This window comes from Lonchura striata, chromosome 5 (genome assembly GCF_050655825.1).
Source record: "Lonchura striata isolate lonStrDom1 chromosome 5, ASM5065582v1, whole genome shotgun sequence".
Lineage (NCBI taxonomy): Eukaryota > Metazoa > Chordata > Aves > Passeriformes > Estrildidae > Lonchura > Lonchura striata.
Window position 1 is genome coordinate 47,227,433 of NC_140707.1, and position 15,037 is coordinate 47,242,469.

The 15,037-nt window shown below is 38.3% G+C and overlaps 1 protein-coding gene across 2 annotated transcripts in view; it reads left to right on the forward strand.

The window, feature by feature from the left end:
* The window catches only part of NUBPL (NUBP iron-sulfur cluster assembly factor, mitochondrial), a 183,547-nt gene that overhangs the window by 153,428 nt on the left and 15,082 nt on the right, over positions 1-15,037 (forward strand). The window contains exon 12 of one of the 2 annotated variants that reach the window (XR_014955677.1): positions 100-14,053. Coding sequence is in view for 1 of the 2 variants with exons in the window: in XM_085580470.1 (XP_085436596.1) it covers positions 1,805-1,849 (45 nt within the window). In the remaining variant the exon portion in view is untranslated. Of the gene's footprint in view, positions 1-99; positions 14,054-15,037 lie in introns of those variants that run through there. The other variant, XM_085580470.1, reaches the window with a different exon arrangement.

A 15,037-nucleotide genomic window follows, 5' to 3' on the forward strand; every position in this document is an offset into this window, starting at 1 on the left:
CTACAGTGGAACCAACTCATGAGACATGGTGGAGGTCACTATAGGGGAAGATACTACCATTGGGAAGCAAAATTATGTTATGTTGCTTTTCTTCACCAGAAGTGCAGATGCTATGGTGATGATGAGGACTTGGATGCTGGATGCCGAAGCAGACTGCTAAGAGACATCTAAGGGACAGAATCACAGTGCCACAGGAGAATACTTTTAAATATTTGTTGGGTTCCCTGGAAAAACAACACAATAGAGAATTTAATTAAACTTAGGAAAGGGGTTGAGAGCAAAACAAAAGTATTTTTATTACAGCAGTTTGTGGACACGTAATATTCCCACATCTTGATTATTGCTTTAAGTTCTGTGATTTAATCTCTAAATGAATTCAGAAGAATTAGAAAAGAAGAACAGAACACATCTACAAAACCATATATTTTGCATGCCTTCTGAGTGAGGCTAGAGTAGAACAACTTCTGGGAGATGATAGATGCCCACAATTTCATTAATGATATGGGAAAAGAAAATGGGAAACAGTGAATATATGTGTTAGTATAAAGGGGATCCCGATGAAATTAGGTTTTAAAACAAACCAGAGGAATTTGTGCAATTATGCAAGTTCAGTTTTAGAACTGAAGGTGGTGTCTAATTCAGAAAAAGATTGGAATAATCTATGAAAAATAAGGAATCTTAACATGATTATGTAAATCCAACATTTATCTTATAAATTCCTTTTACTCCTGACCTAGGTAAAATTCATTCAACTTGACTTTACTCTGACCTGATATAGATTTCTCAGGTGGAGAGAAGGCTGGCAATATGAAAACTGTAATTGCTAGAAGAACCATGTTATCAATGCTCATGAACATAAAATATTGCTCAAAATGTCTTAAAGAAAGCTGTGAAAATTAAAACAGGGACAATTCACAATCTTTCTCACCAGCCCAATTGAAATGTGTGAAAACTTTTTAAGTCCTAAATCTAAAAAAAAAGCAGAACTCTCCATTTCCAGAGACACTATCTGTAGCTGGTTTAAAGTTACTTATGATTGCAAAGCCTGCTACAATACTTTAGAAGTGCTGTGACACAGCCTGCAAACTAAGTAGTCATGAGTATTTTGTAGAAAGAGTAAAGAAGGTGTGGGGAGAGGAGCTTCCTTACTGTTCCACAGTGAGAATTTTGATAACATCTCTTCTACGCAGCTGTAAAAGAGGAACATTTTTAGTACAGTATTGAGAAGAAATGTTGATTTGCAGAAATAAATTAGTTCCTTACAGTATTTTTTATAAGTATTGCTAAACATAGAAACCATTGGAAATACCACTCCCAGTGCTACAATGTGTCTGTTTCCCCAGACTACAAGCATTTCTGTACAGGTCTAATCAGGATTAGACTATCCTCTGAGGCTATGACTTTAATGATTGGTTTGTGAAAGGATATTAAAAATCATTGAAAATATGACTGAGTTCATTGCCTGATCTGCCAGTAGGCAGGATCTAAACAAAAGCATTATTTCCCCTTGTGAATCATGAGTACTATTGATTGTCTTTCCAGTAAATGTGTAGAGCTATAGAAAGAATATTATAACTTGTCCCTGTAAGTCATATTCTGAGTGAATGAGCTTTTAGAAATGGAAATTCTGGTGATTTATATTTACAGCAGCCGAGTTTGAATTTCAGGAGGATGCTTGATAAAATTGAATAAGGACAGAATCTGGATGGCTTAGCTTGTGCTCAAGGAGTTACAGAATGTAAAACAATTATTATTATGGTTGCTGCTAATAATGAATAGAGCTTCTGTTTCTCTCTTTCTGTAGATACTTGAGGCTGAAAACATGCAACTTGCCTCACATGCTGCTTGAGAAGAAATAAATATGTATATTTAGTGGTAAGAAATGTATATTTGTACTGGTAAGAAATTTTCTCTTATTTCATACAAGCTCAGTGCTGCAACCTGCTAAGAAGTCTTGATATACGTTTAAGGTGTATGCTCATAATTTTTTATTAGTCAGTTTGCATATTTGAGTTCTTTAAATCTTTTGAGCTTCATCAGTCCCAAAGGGGTGTCAATGCACAGGACTTATATTGTCTTTTATGACATTTTAGCAATTCAGGAATTGTTGGAAGACATGCTGAATCACTAACCTGCTAAGTAATATCTATCCAGATTCCACTGCACCTAACAGGAACTCACCTGTTGACATCTGTGAAATAGGAAATTATTTCAGATGAAACACTAATCATATCACTATTTAATTCACCCTAATTCTTCTGCCTTAGCTCTTAGCTTTGGAATTGCTTATTTGGAATGACCCCTGCACAAATCCATCACTAAGCTCTGCTTGGTATTTTCAGCTCGCTTACATCTATGTATATAATAATACAATGTAGAAAATCAGCAGAATGCTATCCTGGGGAGCATTCAAGGTCAGCTTGGATGAGGTTCTGAGCAACCTGGCCTAGCTGAAGACCTGTCTGCTCTTTACAGAATGGTGGGACCTGATGACCTTTAAAGGTCTCTTCCAACCCAAACAATTCTATGATTCTAATGAAGCTGTATCACTGCTGTCTCAGTGATCAGGAAAAGCCCAATTATGTGTTTCATAAGTGTTAGAAAGTGGGTGGACTAATATATCTGATAGGATACAATCAGTATTTTGGGTTAACATGACCCCTCTTTCTTTCTCTACAGACACTTTCTTAAGAACAGAGAACGATGATAAGGATGCTACTTTTAAAAATATCCATGTTGAATTATTCATTATCTCTTAATAGTGAATAATCATATGCAACAGGTGTTTGTCCTCTGGCTTGTTGAATTTCAGTATAACTAGCCTCCAGATATTGGCCTCAGGGAAAGAAGCAGTAGAACAAATCAGCCTTATTTTAAAATAATTGCTGCAATCCTACAGTGCTTGTCAGTTGTTATTTTCCTGTTTTATGTCAATGTACAGTACAGTGCAAATAGGACTCTGAAACAGTGAGAAAAAAATGCAATCTATTACATAAAATTGAGAAAGTAACTGGTGGATTTAGTAAATATTATTTTAGTAGAAGTGAGGGGCCCTATCTATATGTTGTATTAAAATTCTTTTGAGCAAAGCAATAATGAATTGCTATCATGACGATAAAAGGAATAAGGATTATTATAATTTTGCTGCAAATAATTGCTATGATATAAAAATGCGTTTGGGGCTCCTTTTGTGGCTTTTACGTCAGCATTTAAACAAGATTAATTAAATTTAAGCAGGATTAAGTAAACTTTTGAAAGGGATAGAAAGTATGTTTCACTAGTCTGATTCTTCTATATTTCAAAAATACAATGGCTGTTAATAAGATACTAGTGAGAACTGCATACCCATTTAATTTGACTGGTGCAGCAAGGCCTTTTGATGGATTCTGGGTACTTAGGAAGGGAAAACCCAGCTCATTCCTTACTCCCACACTTCTGCAATTGAAACACTACGGAAAGTCTACAGGTCAAGGAAAAGATTGGAAATTAAAAAAAAAATCTCTTTCTAAAATATACAGAAAATTCATGTACTGGATGGGTATTTTGGAGGAGGGCTTGGTGATCTAAGACAGGCATATGCATGTCCACCTCTTCGCCTGACGGTTCCTGTTCGAGCCCTTCTCCCACACCCAGGTCAGGCTCCAGCTCTGAATGACCTGTGCCTGCTGCCCATTCAGGAAGGTGCTCCTTCCTATCACAAGGCACTGAGGCCACACTGTTCTTGCAGCACGTGTAGATGCACCTCGCAGGGACAGGTTTTGGTGTCCGGGAATGACCCTGCTGAAGGTCACTGAAGGCTGAACAGCCGGCAGCCTTTGAACAGCACAGGAGCGCTCTCTGCATGGCGTTAGCTCGGGGGTTAAACGGCATGGTCTTTTCAGAGCTGGCAACCTACTCAGAGAAGGCTTGGGATACACACAACTGAAAAGCTGCTGTATTTCTCAGCATTTTTCCAGTCTCTCCGAGGCTAACATATTAGCAGGACTGGGAGGTGGGGACTTCTGGTGAGCTGCAGTGCACTGCAGCAAGATGCTGCTCAAGCATGCAGCCTTCATGGAACTGGTGCAGTGTGAGGTGGAGTTCGTCCTTGTAGCAGGCTCAGAATATGAAAAATTTATTTCACTGTCCTCAGATCTACCTATTGGAATGTAAAGACAAAGGAAGAAGTAGTTTAAGTTTAAATTGGAAGTTATTAAACTAATGTAAACGGGTAGACTGCAAAGAGGACTTTCCCAAGCATAAAAAGAATATAAATATTTTTGTTATGTTTTATTCTTGCAAATTGATAATTTTTTTAATAACAAATTTCTCAGTGCTAGAAACCCCTGTGCTTCTGAATGATGCAGGGAAGACTTTGTTTCTACCTTAACAATTAAAGATGCCCTCATAGAATGCATATGGACATAAATTTTGGTACTTTTTATATAGTAAAATTTTAAATAATTTTTAAAAAAAGAATAAAACCATTCCTGTTAGCTTTTTACACAGGGAACATTATAATAATAAAAAAAAATATGGTCCTGTCTGCATTTATTCATAAATAATAAAAAATTATGCATTTAAAATGTGAATGAAATCTGGTAAGTAAATGTAATAATTTTGTACATTTATTCTTCAAATTCTTCACTAGTCTTTATTAGTGAAATATATAGATGATGAAAATTAGTAAATGGACTTTGCTAGTTAATTAAAGATAAAAAAGGGGACACTTTCATGGTTTTCCTTTCTACTCTCTTTTCTATCTTATGTCTTTCTGTCTCTGTTTCAGAGGAAGACAGAAAGTCAAGGAGTTGCTGCACTAACAAAAAGACTCTTCCACAGGTGCATTCCCATTTTTCCCTCTTAGTCTCAGGCAAACGTTTATTTCCCTTCTCTTCAGCAGGCAAGGAGACACATTGTGTGTCTGATTCTCCATCCAGAGGAACTCCCCACACCCTTCAGTGAAATGCTTGTGAACTTAACCTTGACCTAATTGAACAGTCACTAAAATCAGCATCCAGCTCTACATCTCTGACAGGAGATGGAATAGCTGAAAAAGAATAGGCATGGAGGAAAGACTCCTTTCTTCCTATTTTCCTCCACTGGCATTTTCAAAATTCCTTCTGAAGCCTGGAGACACAGGAGGTGGGAATCCTGATTTTACTCCAAACTGAGGATTCCACAGGAGAATATAACTATTTTGCAACAAATCTGAGAGACACATCTTAGATCTTGATGTTTTATTTATTTTGAGTCATATTAATAAAGGCACCTATTTTTTTCTATCAAGGAAGATATGGAGAAAGATTATGTAAGAATTATAGAAGAGATTTGAGTTATTTTAATTTTTTTTTTATTGGAGGTAAGTGTGGTATTCACATGTCCTCTGAACAGGGACTTAGCTTTCTCAGGATATTTCTTGAGAGAGGCTGTGAGAGAAGCAAAGAAAAGAATGATCAAAACAATTCTTATCTCACTTGCTGCTGCTGGTTGTTTCATACATATGGAATGTGTTCTGGAGATTGTTTACCCAAGGTGATTGCTTGATTGGATTCTGGTGATGGTGTTTTGGATTCATTGACCAATTAGGTGACAGCTGTGTTGGGACTCAGCAGAAAGTCACAGGTTTTCTAGTTAGTTAGTGATAGTTCTTGTTAATGCAATATAGTGTAATATAGTTTTAGTATAATATAATAAAGTGATTAATTAGCCTTCTGGTATCATGGAGTTCTGCACATCATTCATTTTCCCCATTGGGCACAGCATTTTACTATAGGTAAGTATGAAATAATTCTTACCTTTTAAGTATTTTTTCATATGGCATTTATTTTTCCAGTGATGAATGGTTAAAAGCTACTTAGATATAAGTATCAGGCTAAGTGAAGTTAGCCATGGTGAATCTTTCAGTTGTAGATCAAGATTTGTTATAACTAGCTTGCATTTTCTTTACTCTAAAAGACACAATTCCAGAATTCCCTAATCTAAGAATGCACACATATACAGGCTAACATTTCTTCTTTGGAGGGCTTTTCCTCTGTTAGAAATGGAACAATTTGGGTCCTTTTGGGAATCTGGAGCCTTGTGAAATACTTAAATATGCTCAACAGATGCAGGTAGTTAAAAGCTCAGTAATAGGTGCATCTTCATGCAACTTCAGTTATGTTTAAACATTTTTTAAACTTTGGAGAGCTGGAAATTCAACTCTGAGTCAATTTTCAGATGTTTTAATAAAGTTTTAATCTGCAGCCATTTTCCATGGTTTTGAGGTGTTGCTTCTATCAGTTAGAAATTAATTTAATGAACACATAAATACATAAATTAGTCTAAACTCAGAATAAAAGTCTTATGTCCCACAGTCACTGGTTCTTATATCATCTCTACATGGGTTTTATTCTCATCTTTTACAAGGTGCAGTAGAAGGAACAAGCACACAAAATATACAACTATTCAGGCAGTTATCCAGAAAATCTTCTGCTTTTTTTTTCTTTTTCCTTTATTTCTTTTTGGTGTTTGGAAGGTCAGTGACACAGTACCTCAACTGTATGCATTACTGGAGAGAATGATGGGAAGATGCTTGGGGCTGTGTCTGTCACCTGCTATAATTAACAGCATACTAAGAGCTACAAGCAACTTGAGAAGCTTGATTGTATCACACATTGAGGAAAGGACAGCTAAAGTTTTTTTTTTAATAAAAAATATTACCAATGGTCAACCAAAGAAGTAACTTTAGATCTGTTCCTCAGTTCTGTAGGTTCAATAAAAATCCTATGTAATTAGTGAAGGTGATTCGACAGGAAGAGCCATTATAAGAGATACATAAAATACAATAAATCAAGTGTATCACTGATAAGATTAACTTGAACATACAGTTTGATTTGATCATGCTCAGTGTTTCTGGTTCATTGTGACTATAGGGTCTGATTTCCCAGCTTTATACTGTTGATTTATGCCAAAAGATGAGGTATAGCATTGATTTCAGACTTCCTGTTTTAACACTATGCTAAATTATGGATTGCATCTCATTACATTTCTGTTTCCCAAAATTAAAAGTGAATGAGAAGCAGAGTAGGGGGGAGAGAGAGTGCAAAGGAGAGAGAAGACCATGAGCTGCCTAGCTAGCAGGAGCTCTGTCTAATGCTGGAAAGCGATACAGTACACCAGTGTTCCTATCTCTCTTTTTCATTTGTGAATGTTTGCCAGAGATTACTATCACACTACTTCTCATCAGAGCTGGAGTTCTAGTTTATCAAAGTGTCAGTATGAGGACTAACAGTAGGGAAAATTTACTGCAATATGGCTGGAATATGAGCTCTGCTCTGACAGCTACAACATAGAATCAAATCCATCTCTGTAGTTAAAAGGTTTTCTAAAAATTATTGGACAGGAAGGCACAGATTTTACAGGTACTTAAGCTTTAAATAGTTTACTGTGGAGTGTACTATTATAGTTTTTAAAGCATTTGCATGTCTGGTACTGTTATTTTACTGGGAAGCAGGCATACAGGCATTTTGTAAAGCCATAGTAATTTTTGTTTCCTGTGCTACTGTGCACCTAACACTGCAAAATATATGTCACTTCTCAGTGATGGGGGTTTCACAGGACAGGAGGTGCCACACCTCTCAGGGGACTCCAAAATTTGTCCTTAGATCCTATACTCACAGTCACAAGGGAAGCTCTATCTGTGCTTATGATAGTTCCCCACCCCCATTCTGGTTTTCAATGGTTCTAATCATTAAGGAATCAGTCACAAATATTATAGATTTTTAAATTATGATGCACATAGCAAATATGAGTGTGCATAGTTGCTCCTTTTAGAAATGAAACTCATTTAACGATATAGTCTGCAGCAATAAACTGGGTATCCCTTACTTCGATGAGCCTTAAAGAGCTTTCAGACTATTTGCAATCTTTATGTGTTTACTGTATTCGTGAAGACAAAAACATGAAGCTCATGGCTCAAACAGAGTAGAGGACAAAAGGTGGTAAGATGAGGGCTGGAAATACCAAAGAACTGACATTCATCACTGTATCAATGGTGGCACTTGGCTCTATGGACACCTGCAGCCAGCTCTTTGGCAGCCTAACCCCAAACCAGGACAACACAAGGCTGTCACAGGAAGACTCTGCAATGTTTTCTTTCAGATTCCAAGTCTCATTTATGCAGTTCTGAATCACAGTGCCATTTCCACTCACATCACCTGGCCTTGTAGAATCAAGCTGAAAAGTTTGGGATTGTAATTCCCAAAAGCACACTAATGCACTCATGCACTTCTCCTGGGATCAAATCTTCCCCAAAGTCATAAACCCTTGCTGCATGCTCTGATGTATAACTGAAACTTCAGCTATGCCTATAAATTGATCCTTTCTGTCAGCAAAGTTTTTACTATACACAATTTTGCTTCAAGATTTGTCTGGTTAGTGGAACTAGAGTAAACATTTCATAGGATGACAGTAGTAAAACTGAATGGCAAGCAAATTGAACTTTATTGATCTTGGACTTGCTGACTAGACATCATAATGAAAGATACCCTGGGAATTTGTGAATGGATGACTGGTCACTCTTCACTGTGAAGCATTATATTGGTACTCAGATCCTGGGCCTGAAGTGCTTATGCAGATAAAACACTGTCCACTGGAAATCTGTGGGAGATTTGCCCAGGTAAAAGTTGATGGAATGGTCCCAAAGAGCAGTCATCTACAGGGGAACTCATGTGTGAAGGTCACCTCTGACTTTCTGTGGGAGATGAGTCAAGGACCTTTTGCCAGGACTACTCTCCTGGCTCTGATGTTGTTGACAATCATAGTGAGTAGCCACTGTAGTGAAGAATTACATGGACATCTTTGAAGGGGTGTAATTTTTTGGGATCTAAAGATTTATTTGTTGTGAAACTAAAAGGCATACCACAAATGTTTAAGAGAGTTTCTTTATCCTGCCACTGAAGGGATGTAAACATGAATTGAAGTAATGTTTTTGTTTGTTTTTATTTGGCTCTGGAGCTTGTATCAAATATCTACAGTTATTTATTTGTATTCTGTTTTAGAAGTATCTTAAAATATTCAGTGTTCATGGAATATTTTCTCCAGAACAAAGACTGCTCTGAAGGATAATATCAAACGCTAAAAGGTTGCATGATCCAAATTTGTCAGTTTTAGAAGAAAGGCACTTCCTCCTTTTTTGAAAGCTACTGAATTGTTATGAGCTTGTTTCTGTAACAATCCTTTGCTTCTACAAGAAATATTCTGAATAACCAAAAAGTAGGAAAAAAAGTAGCTAGAGAACAACCTTCTACCAGCTCTGTTTATAAAATTGAACTTTGCTTTCTTCTCCGGGGCTGTGACCAGACTTTTATTGCTAAACTGAGGTGTTTAATCAAAATTCTGAGTAATATGGTGGGATACATGTGACCCAGAAGTGTATACCGGGGATTGAAAGCTTACCTATGTAATCAGAGCCCTGAGACAGGAGCACTGTGAGTGCTATGTGTAGGTAATGCCATGCTGAAAGAAGCTGTACTCGTACATGCCATTTATTGCTATTTTTGGTCATTCATTTTAAAATTGATTCATAGGCATTAGAATGAAGCAAAAATGTGGTTTGTGTAAATAAATACATGTCAATATACAAATTCACTGGTTCACTCTCTACATTGCAACAGATTGTGAAAATTTCAGCATAGTTGGAGGATGCTGTTTACCAGATTATTTATTAGGTCTAATTCAGCTTTGTCCAAGGGTGAGAATTTGGCTTTAAATACACTTCATTTATTTAATTAAAGCCTCTGTTGAATTATTCTGATTCTGCTTTTGTTGCTGTGTAAATACATTTCTGTTATTTTTCAACCTGATAACTTTTCTAAATTTCTGCTATTTCACTTCTGGTCATTTTGAACTTGGAGGATTTAGTTTTGTGGGGGAATGAGGTTTAGTAGGACTGTGCTTTGGAAACATGCTGTGTGCCGTTTGCTCATGTCCCCCTTCAGAGCGTGGCGCTGCTGCCTGTTACACACCAGGTGCTTCACCTACAGGCAGATGATAGAAACAAGAGTCCTGTTTCATCTCCAGGCTCCATATGTTTCCACTCCATCCTTCGTATGAAATCTAGGCTGAAAAGTGATGATACAATTAACTGGTTTGCCAGTATTTGTGTTGTTTTATGTTTAGGTCTTGCTTTCAGACATCTGCTAAAGCAGAAAGCCAGCCCAACTCACCCTACAGCCACCGAGCTGGTAGGCTGACTGTAAGTCATGAGGAACAGACCACACAGATAAGCTGTGGCAGTGGTCAGTAGTCCCAGTGACTGTTCTTTCTTTTGATATTAGCTATGTCTGAGCCTCAGTCCACTGCTCCTCGGTGCTTGTGCCTATAGCAGCAGGTGTGTGTGTTGCACTGGTTTCGAGCTTGGAATCTTCCCCACCCGTGCCTGAGTCGTCCCTCTTGGCAAGCCAGGACGGGAGCAGTAAGGGAGCTTTGGCTTCAGCCTGTGTGATGCTATTGTCATGGTCTGAATGCAAGAACCTGTAGCCAGTTTTGTGGGGCCAGATGACCCAGGGGCTGGCCAGCACGGCTGGCAGAGCACAGTGCTGTCACACAGCCCGGGGGGCAGCAAGGGGGGAAATGTCCTTCTCACCGGAGATCCAAGCCCTGGGCACCTGTCCTGTCTACAGCGTGCTGACAGAAACAAACTGTACTAGTTTGTATTTCCTTTCTGTGAAAGAAAATGTTTAAGATAGGACTGAAGAGATACAGACGGTCTTTTGTAGACCTTTAACTGTCAATCCTGTGTAAATAGATTGCATTTGAGTAAAACAATGCAAATATATATATTAATGTAATTAGAATGCACTTATCTGCCTGAAGGACCTTTAATGATCTTATATTTTTTTCCCCTGGAATGAAGAAAAGTTTATTTGAATGCAATCCCCTGAAGTCCCTAGTATATCTATTCTATGTATGTTCTGCATGTAAATTTACATGTATTTTGGAATGTAAATACAATGGCACTCTATTTTAGGGAGGGGCATTAGAATCTAATAAAAGTGACAATAAAAGAGTGTTCACATGAATAAAAGAAGTGTTGTGGTTATAGAGTAAAGAGTAAAAATGTCTATAAATTAGATAACTAATTTATATGCATAATTTTTATCATCACTAGAAAAATATCTGGTAAAAGTCAGGGGGGGTAGTTGGTTACCATTATCATTAATTTGAGTATTACCAAAAGAGACAGGTGACTAGGAATAAAATATGGTAAATATTTTTAGAAGAAAAGAGCAAATCACTGTGCAATTGCTTCTTTATCATTCAGAGCATGAGATGCATATTAGTCATAATAAATGTGCTGGGGGAGTAGAAGCTTAAAAAGCTTTCTTCCTCTTCTGGAAACATCTTGAGTGAAGAGCTTAGAAAAAAATCCGTAGAAGAGAATAAACTATCGTGTTTATTAAGAACATCCTATTGGTGGATTATTTGGAAGGGTACTAAAAATTTCCCAAGGGAAATATCTATGACTTTCACAATCAACCCTTGGAGCAAATTTTTTTAGAATGTTACAGAAATCCATTTAAATCAAAAATACTTTGTATCAAGCTTTCTAATCTGACCAAAGATTAAAACCCAACAGTGAACATAATGATGAAGTTAAACATGTGGTAGGAAAAAACTACTACAAAATGCTTTCCTTAGAAGACAGAAAATTAATATCCTGAATCTACAATGCCCTATCCAAAGAGGGCAATGAAATCTCTGCATTTCATTTTCATGCTACCTTCTATCACAACAAAAGTACTGCAAATGCAATCAGAACAATGTTACTAAGGAAGAGTCTGCAAGCAGAAGTTATGGGGGGTGCTGTCTTTGCAATAGAAAACATGGGAAAACTCAGGGGCCTTTCAGGGAAAAGGCAGGAGTCAAGCAGAGGAGCAGGTCAGTGAATCCAGCATTTAACTTTTCTGGAGGATTCACTCCTCTTTAATTTAGTTTGCTAAATGAAAACCTCGCTCATCTTTCATTTAGTTTCTGATCTCTAGCCCTTCTCTGAACCTTCTCTTTCTGTCAATTTTTTTTCTCTCTAATAGAGCCAACTTCAAGGAAATTTCAAGATCATCTTCAAGAGTTTACTGTGTCAATTGCCAGCTATTTAGAGCTAGCCTACAAAAAGTATTACTTATGCTGTTATAAATATGTTACCTGATTATAACAGTATCTGAAGAACCAGCCCCCCCCACCCCCAACCATAACTGTTACTAACTGGAATATCGTACAGCTGAGCCATATCAGTTTTTTGAATGTCCAGAAAATTATTAATATCCTTTAAAAAAAAACTTTGGTGAAAATTAATAATTATGAACTTGAAAAAGGTACAACTTTGTTCCATACTTTTCTTAATTTCAGAGCCATATTTGTAAGACATGTTTCAAGTTTGTTTCCAGTATCTTTTACAGTTAGGAGCTTAGAAGCCTGAAAAGCAAAATTCTGTTTATAAATTCAGTATGCTCTACCTGTCTGCTAGTGAATAAATATGAAAGAATATTCAATTCAGCAATGCATTAGACATACCACATATCCTTTTTACTGATCCCAGAGAGGATATATACAATATAAACTATTTGTATGGATTGTTTTCACATAATATCATAATTTTCTTGGTATTGTGTTTTTGCTATCTTGTGTATATAACAGCAGAGGAGCTCTGCTACTGCTCTGCCTATCATGTAGACAAGAAATTAAAATGGCTTTCTTCAAACAAAATACAGTTATTCTGAAGGTCTTTCTGGTTCCAGTTGTGATTGAACAGCATTCTGCTACAGGTTCCTGTCACTTCAAGCTAACATTTCACTACCTTTGACAGTTCTTTCTGGAAAAAAACAAATCATACCCATGATGAGGAATGAGAGCAGAAAATGAAAATAATCTGTCCTTTCTCAGCATCAGACATGCTCTCTTCCTACTGTCCAGCTGACATCCATAACCTAAAGCTCAATGTGAACAGGTATCATCAGGCACATGGCAAGAGATAGGCAAGGCTGACCTGAAGTTTGTGGTCAGACTTTTTTTGCAAACATGCAAAAATCATGTCACATTTTTAGCAACAACAATGTTTTTTCATTTTTCCAAATGATCTTTTTGATGCTCCTTGTATGGTCCCTCTCCAGACTCTTCACCATCTTTGTAGCTCTCATTTAGATTCTCTCTAGTATCCTTTTTATCCTATCCTACCTAATGTCCTTCTTATAATTGGCACCCAAAACTGGACTCAATATTCAAGGTAAGACCATCTCAGTGCAGAGTAGAGCAGGACAATCCCCTCCCTTGCCTGGCTGGTGATGCTGTGCCTGATGCACCCAGGACAGGGTTGGGCCTCCTGGCTGCCAGGGCACTGCTGGCTCAGATTGAACTTGCCATCAGCCAGGATCCTCTGCATCCATCCCTTTCTGTGGAGCTTCTCTCCAGCCTCTCATTTCCCAGTCTGTGCTTCCAGGATTGCCCCATCCCAGGTGCAGAATCCAGTACTTGCCCTTGTTAAATTTCATATGGCTGGTGATTGCCCAGACCTCTCACTTGTTTAGATCTTACTGCAGAGACCCCCTGCCTTCAAGGAAGTCAACAGCTCCTCCTAACTTTGTTTAGTCAGCAAACTTAGCATACCTTTGAGTCCTGTGTCCAGTTTATGAAGACAGTGTTGGAAGGCATTTAGTTCTCAAGGGACATAGACCTTCCCAGGCATCTGTAAATGACCTCTACACACAAGCTTCCTTCCCCTTTCTATATCAGCCTGGATTAGCTGCCATGGCAGCGTGTCCAAGTTGTTCTCCGTAACTGCTGAAAGCAAACACACCATTCAGATTGGTAAACAATTACCTGGCAGAACTCTGATTACATGGCGTGATCTGGTTCTGATCAGGCCCTCCCCACCCTAAGCAGACAATCTCTCAGGCACCTCCCCCTTCTGGCTTTGGCTCGACTCATGAACTTGTTGAGGCACAAGTCAGTATCATTCCCCCTGAGGATTATTTACTCAGGATTTTTGTCACATTCTGGTCACTTCTCTGCATTGACAGCTTTACAGTTAAACAAGGTATGGCTCTGTGCAATATCTAATAACTCTAGGAAGGAAAAAGGGTTTTCCTGCCACTCATTGGGACAGCAAGACAAATTGGCAACTGCTGTATTCTTTCTGTGGAAGGCATCTCAGGCAAAGGGACAACAGCAGGGTTTATGTGGCAAGTTTAGATAAGGGCTGTGTCCCATCCACTTATCTCTTCATGCTGACAGGTCCTTGGTAAAGCATTTTATCAGTACACAAATGTGTGTCCTCTGAGAATAAGGAAGTTTTGGAAGGCAGTGTTGTTGGTAACTTGGTGTGTGGACCATGACTGACTAGTTAGGGTCATACAGTCCATAGTTCAGGAATCATACTATCTGCGGGGCAAGCAGGTAACTTGAAGTCAGGAATGTCTCTCTGCTGTCATGAAAGGAGTGTCGCCTTATGTGTAGTGAAAAGGAGCAGGATACCTGGACAGGAGAAGGTGAACTTGATTAGTATAGCTGCTCATGGCAATTAAGCCACTTGAACGTGAGAAAACACTGAAACACCCTGTGCAGACATTCTACACTGCCTTGCTAACTTGGCTGTAGGTATGCTTTTTAAAGTGGTAAAATGTGAAAGTATGTTCCTCAGCTTTTCTGCAGAGAGGAAGGTTAGCCCTTGTCCAGGCACAGCACTAGCTATCAGAGACTTCTGGCCATGGCACGGCTGGAGTGCTCTGTGGTTCATGCTATCTTTTCTTCTTCATGCCTGGCCCTCTGCAAAGGTGAGACTACTTTGGACTATACCTAAAGCCTGGTATACAGAGAGGGGTAGGTCTGTCTGCTTTTCTCCTGTGCGTGAGTATGGATCAGGTGGGACATGCTGGATCCCTCCCCTTTGCCTAGATATCTGATGGAGATAGAGGATGGCCCTAATGTGGGTTGCCTTCTCCTCAGTTTCAGGATGGAGCCTGAATGACAGCAAAAAAAGAGATCTAGATTATATAAAGCACACTGGGATGATCACAGAAAA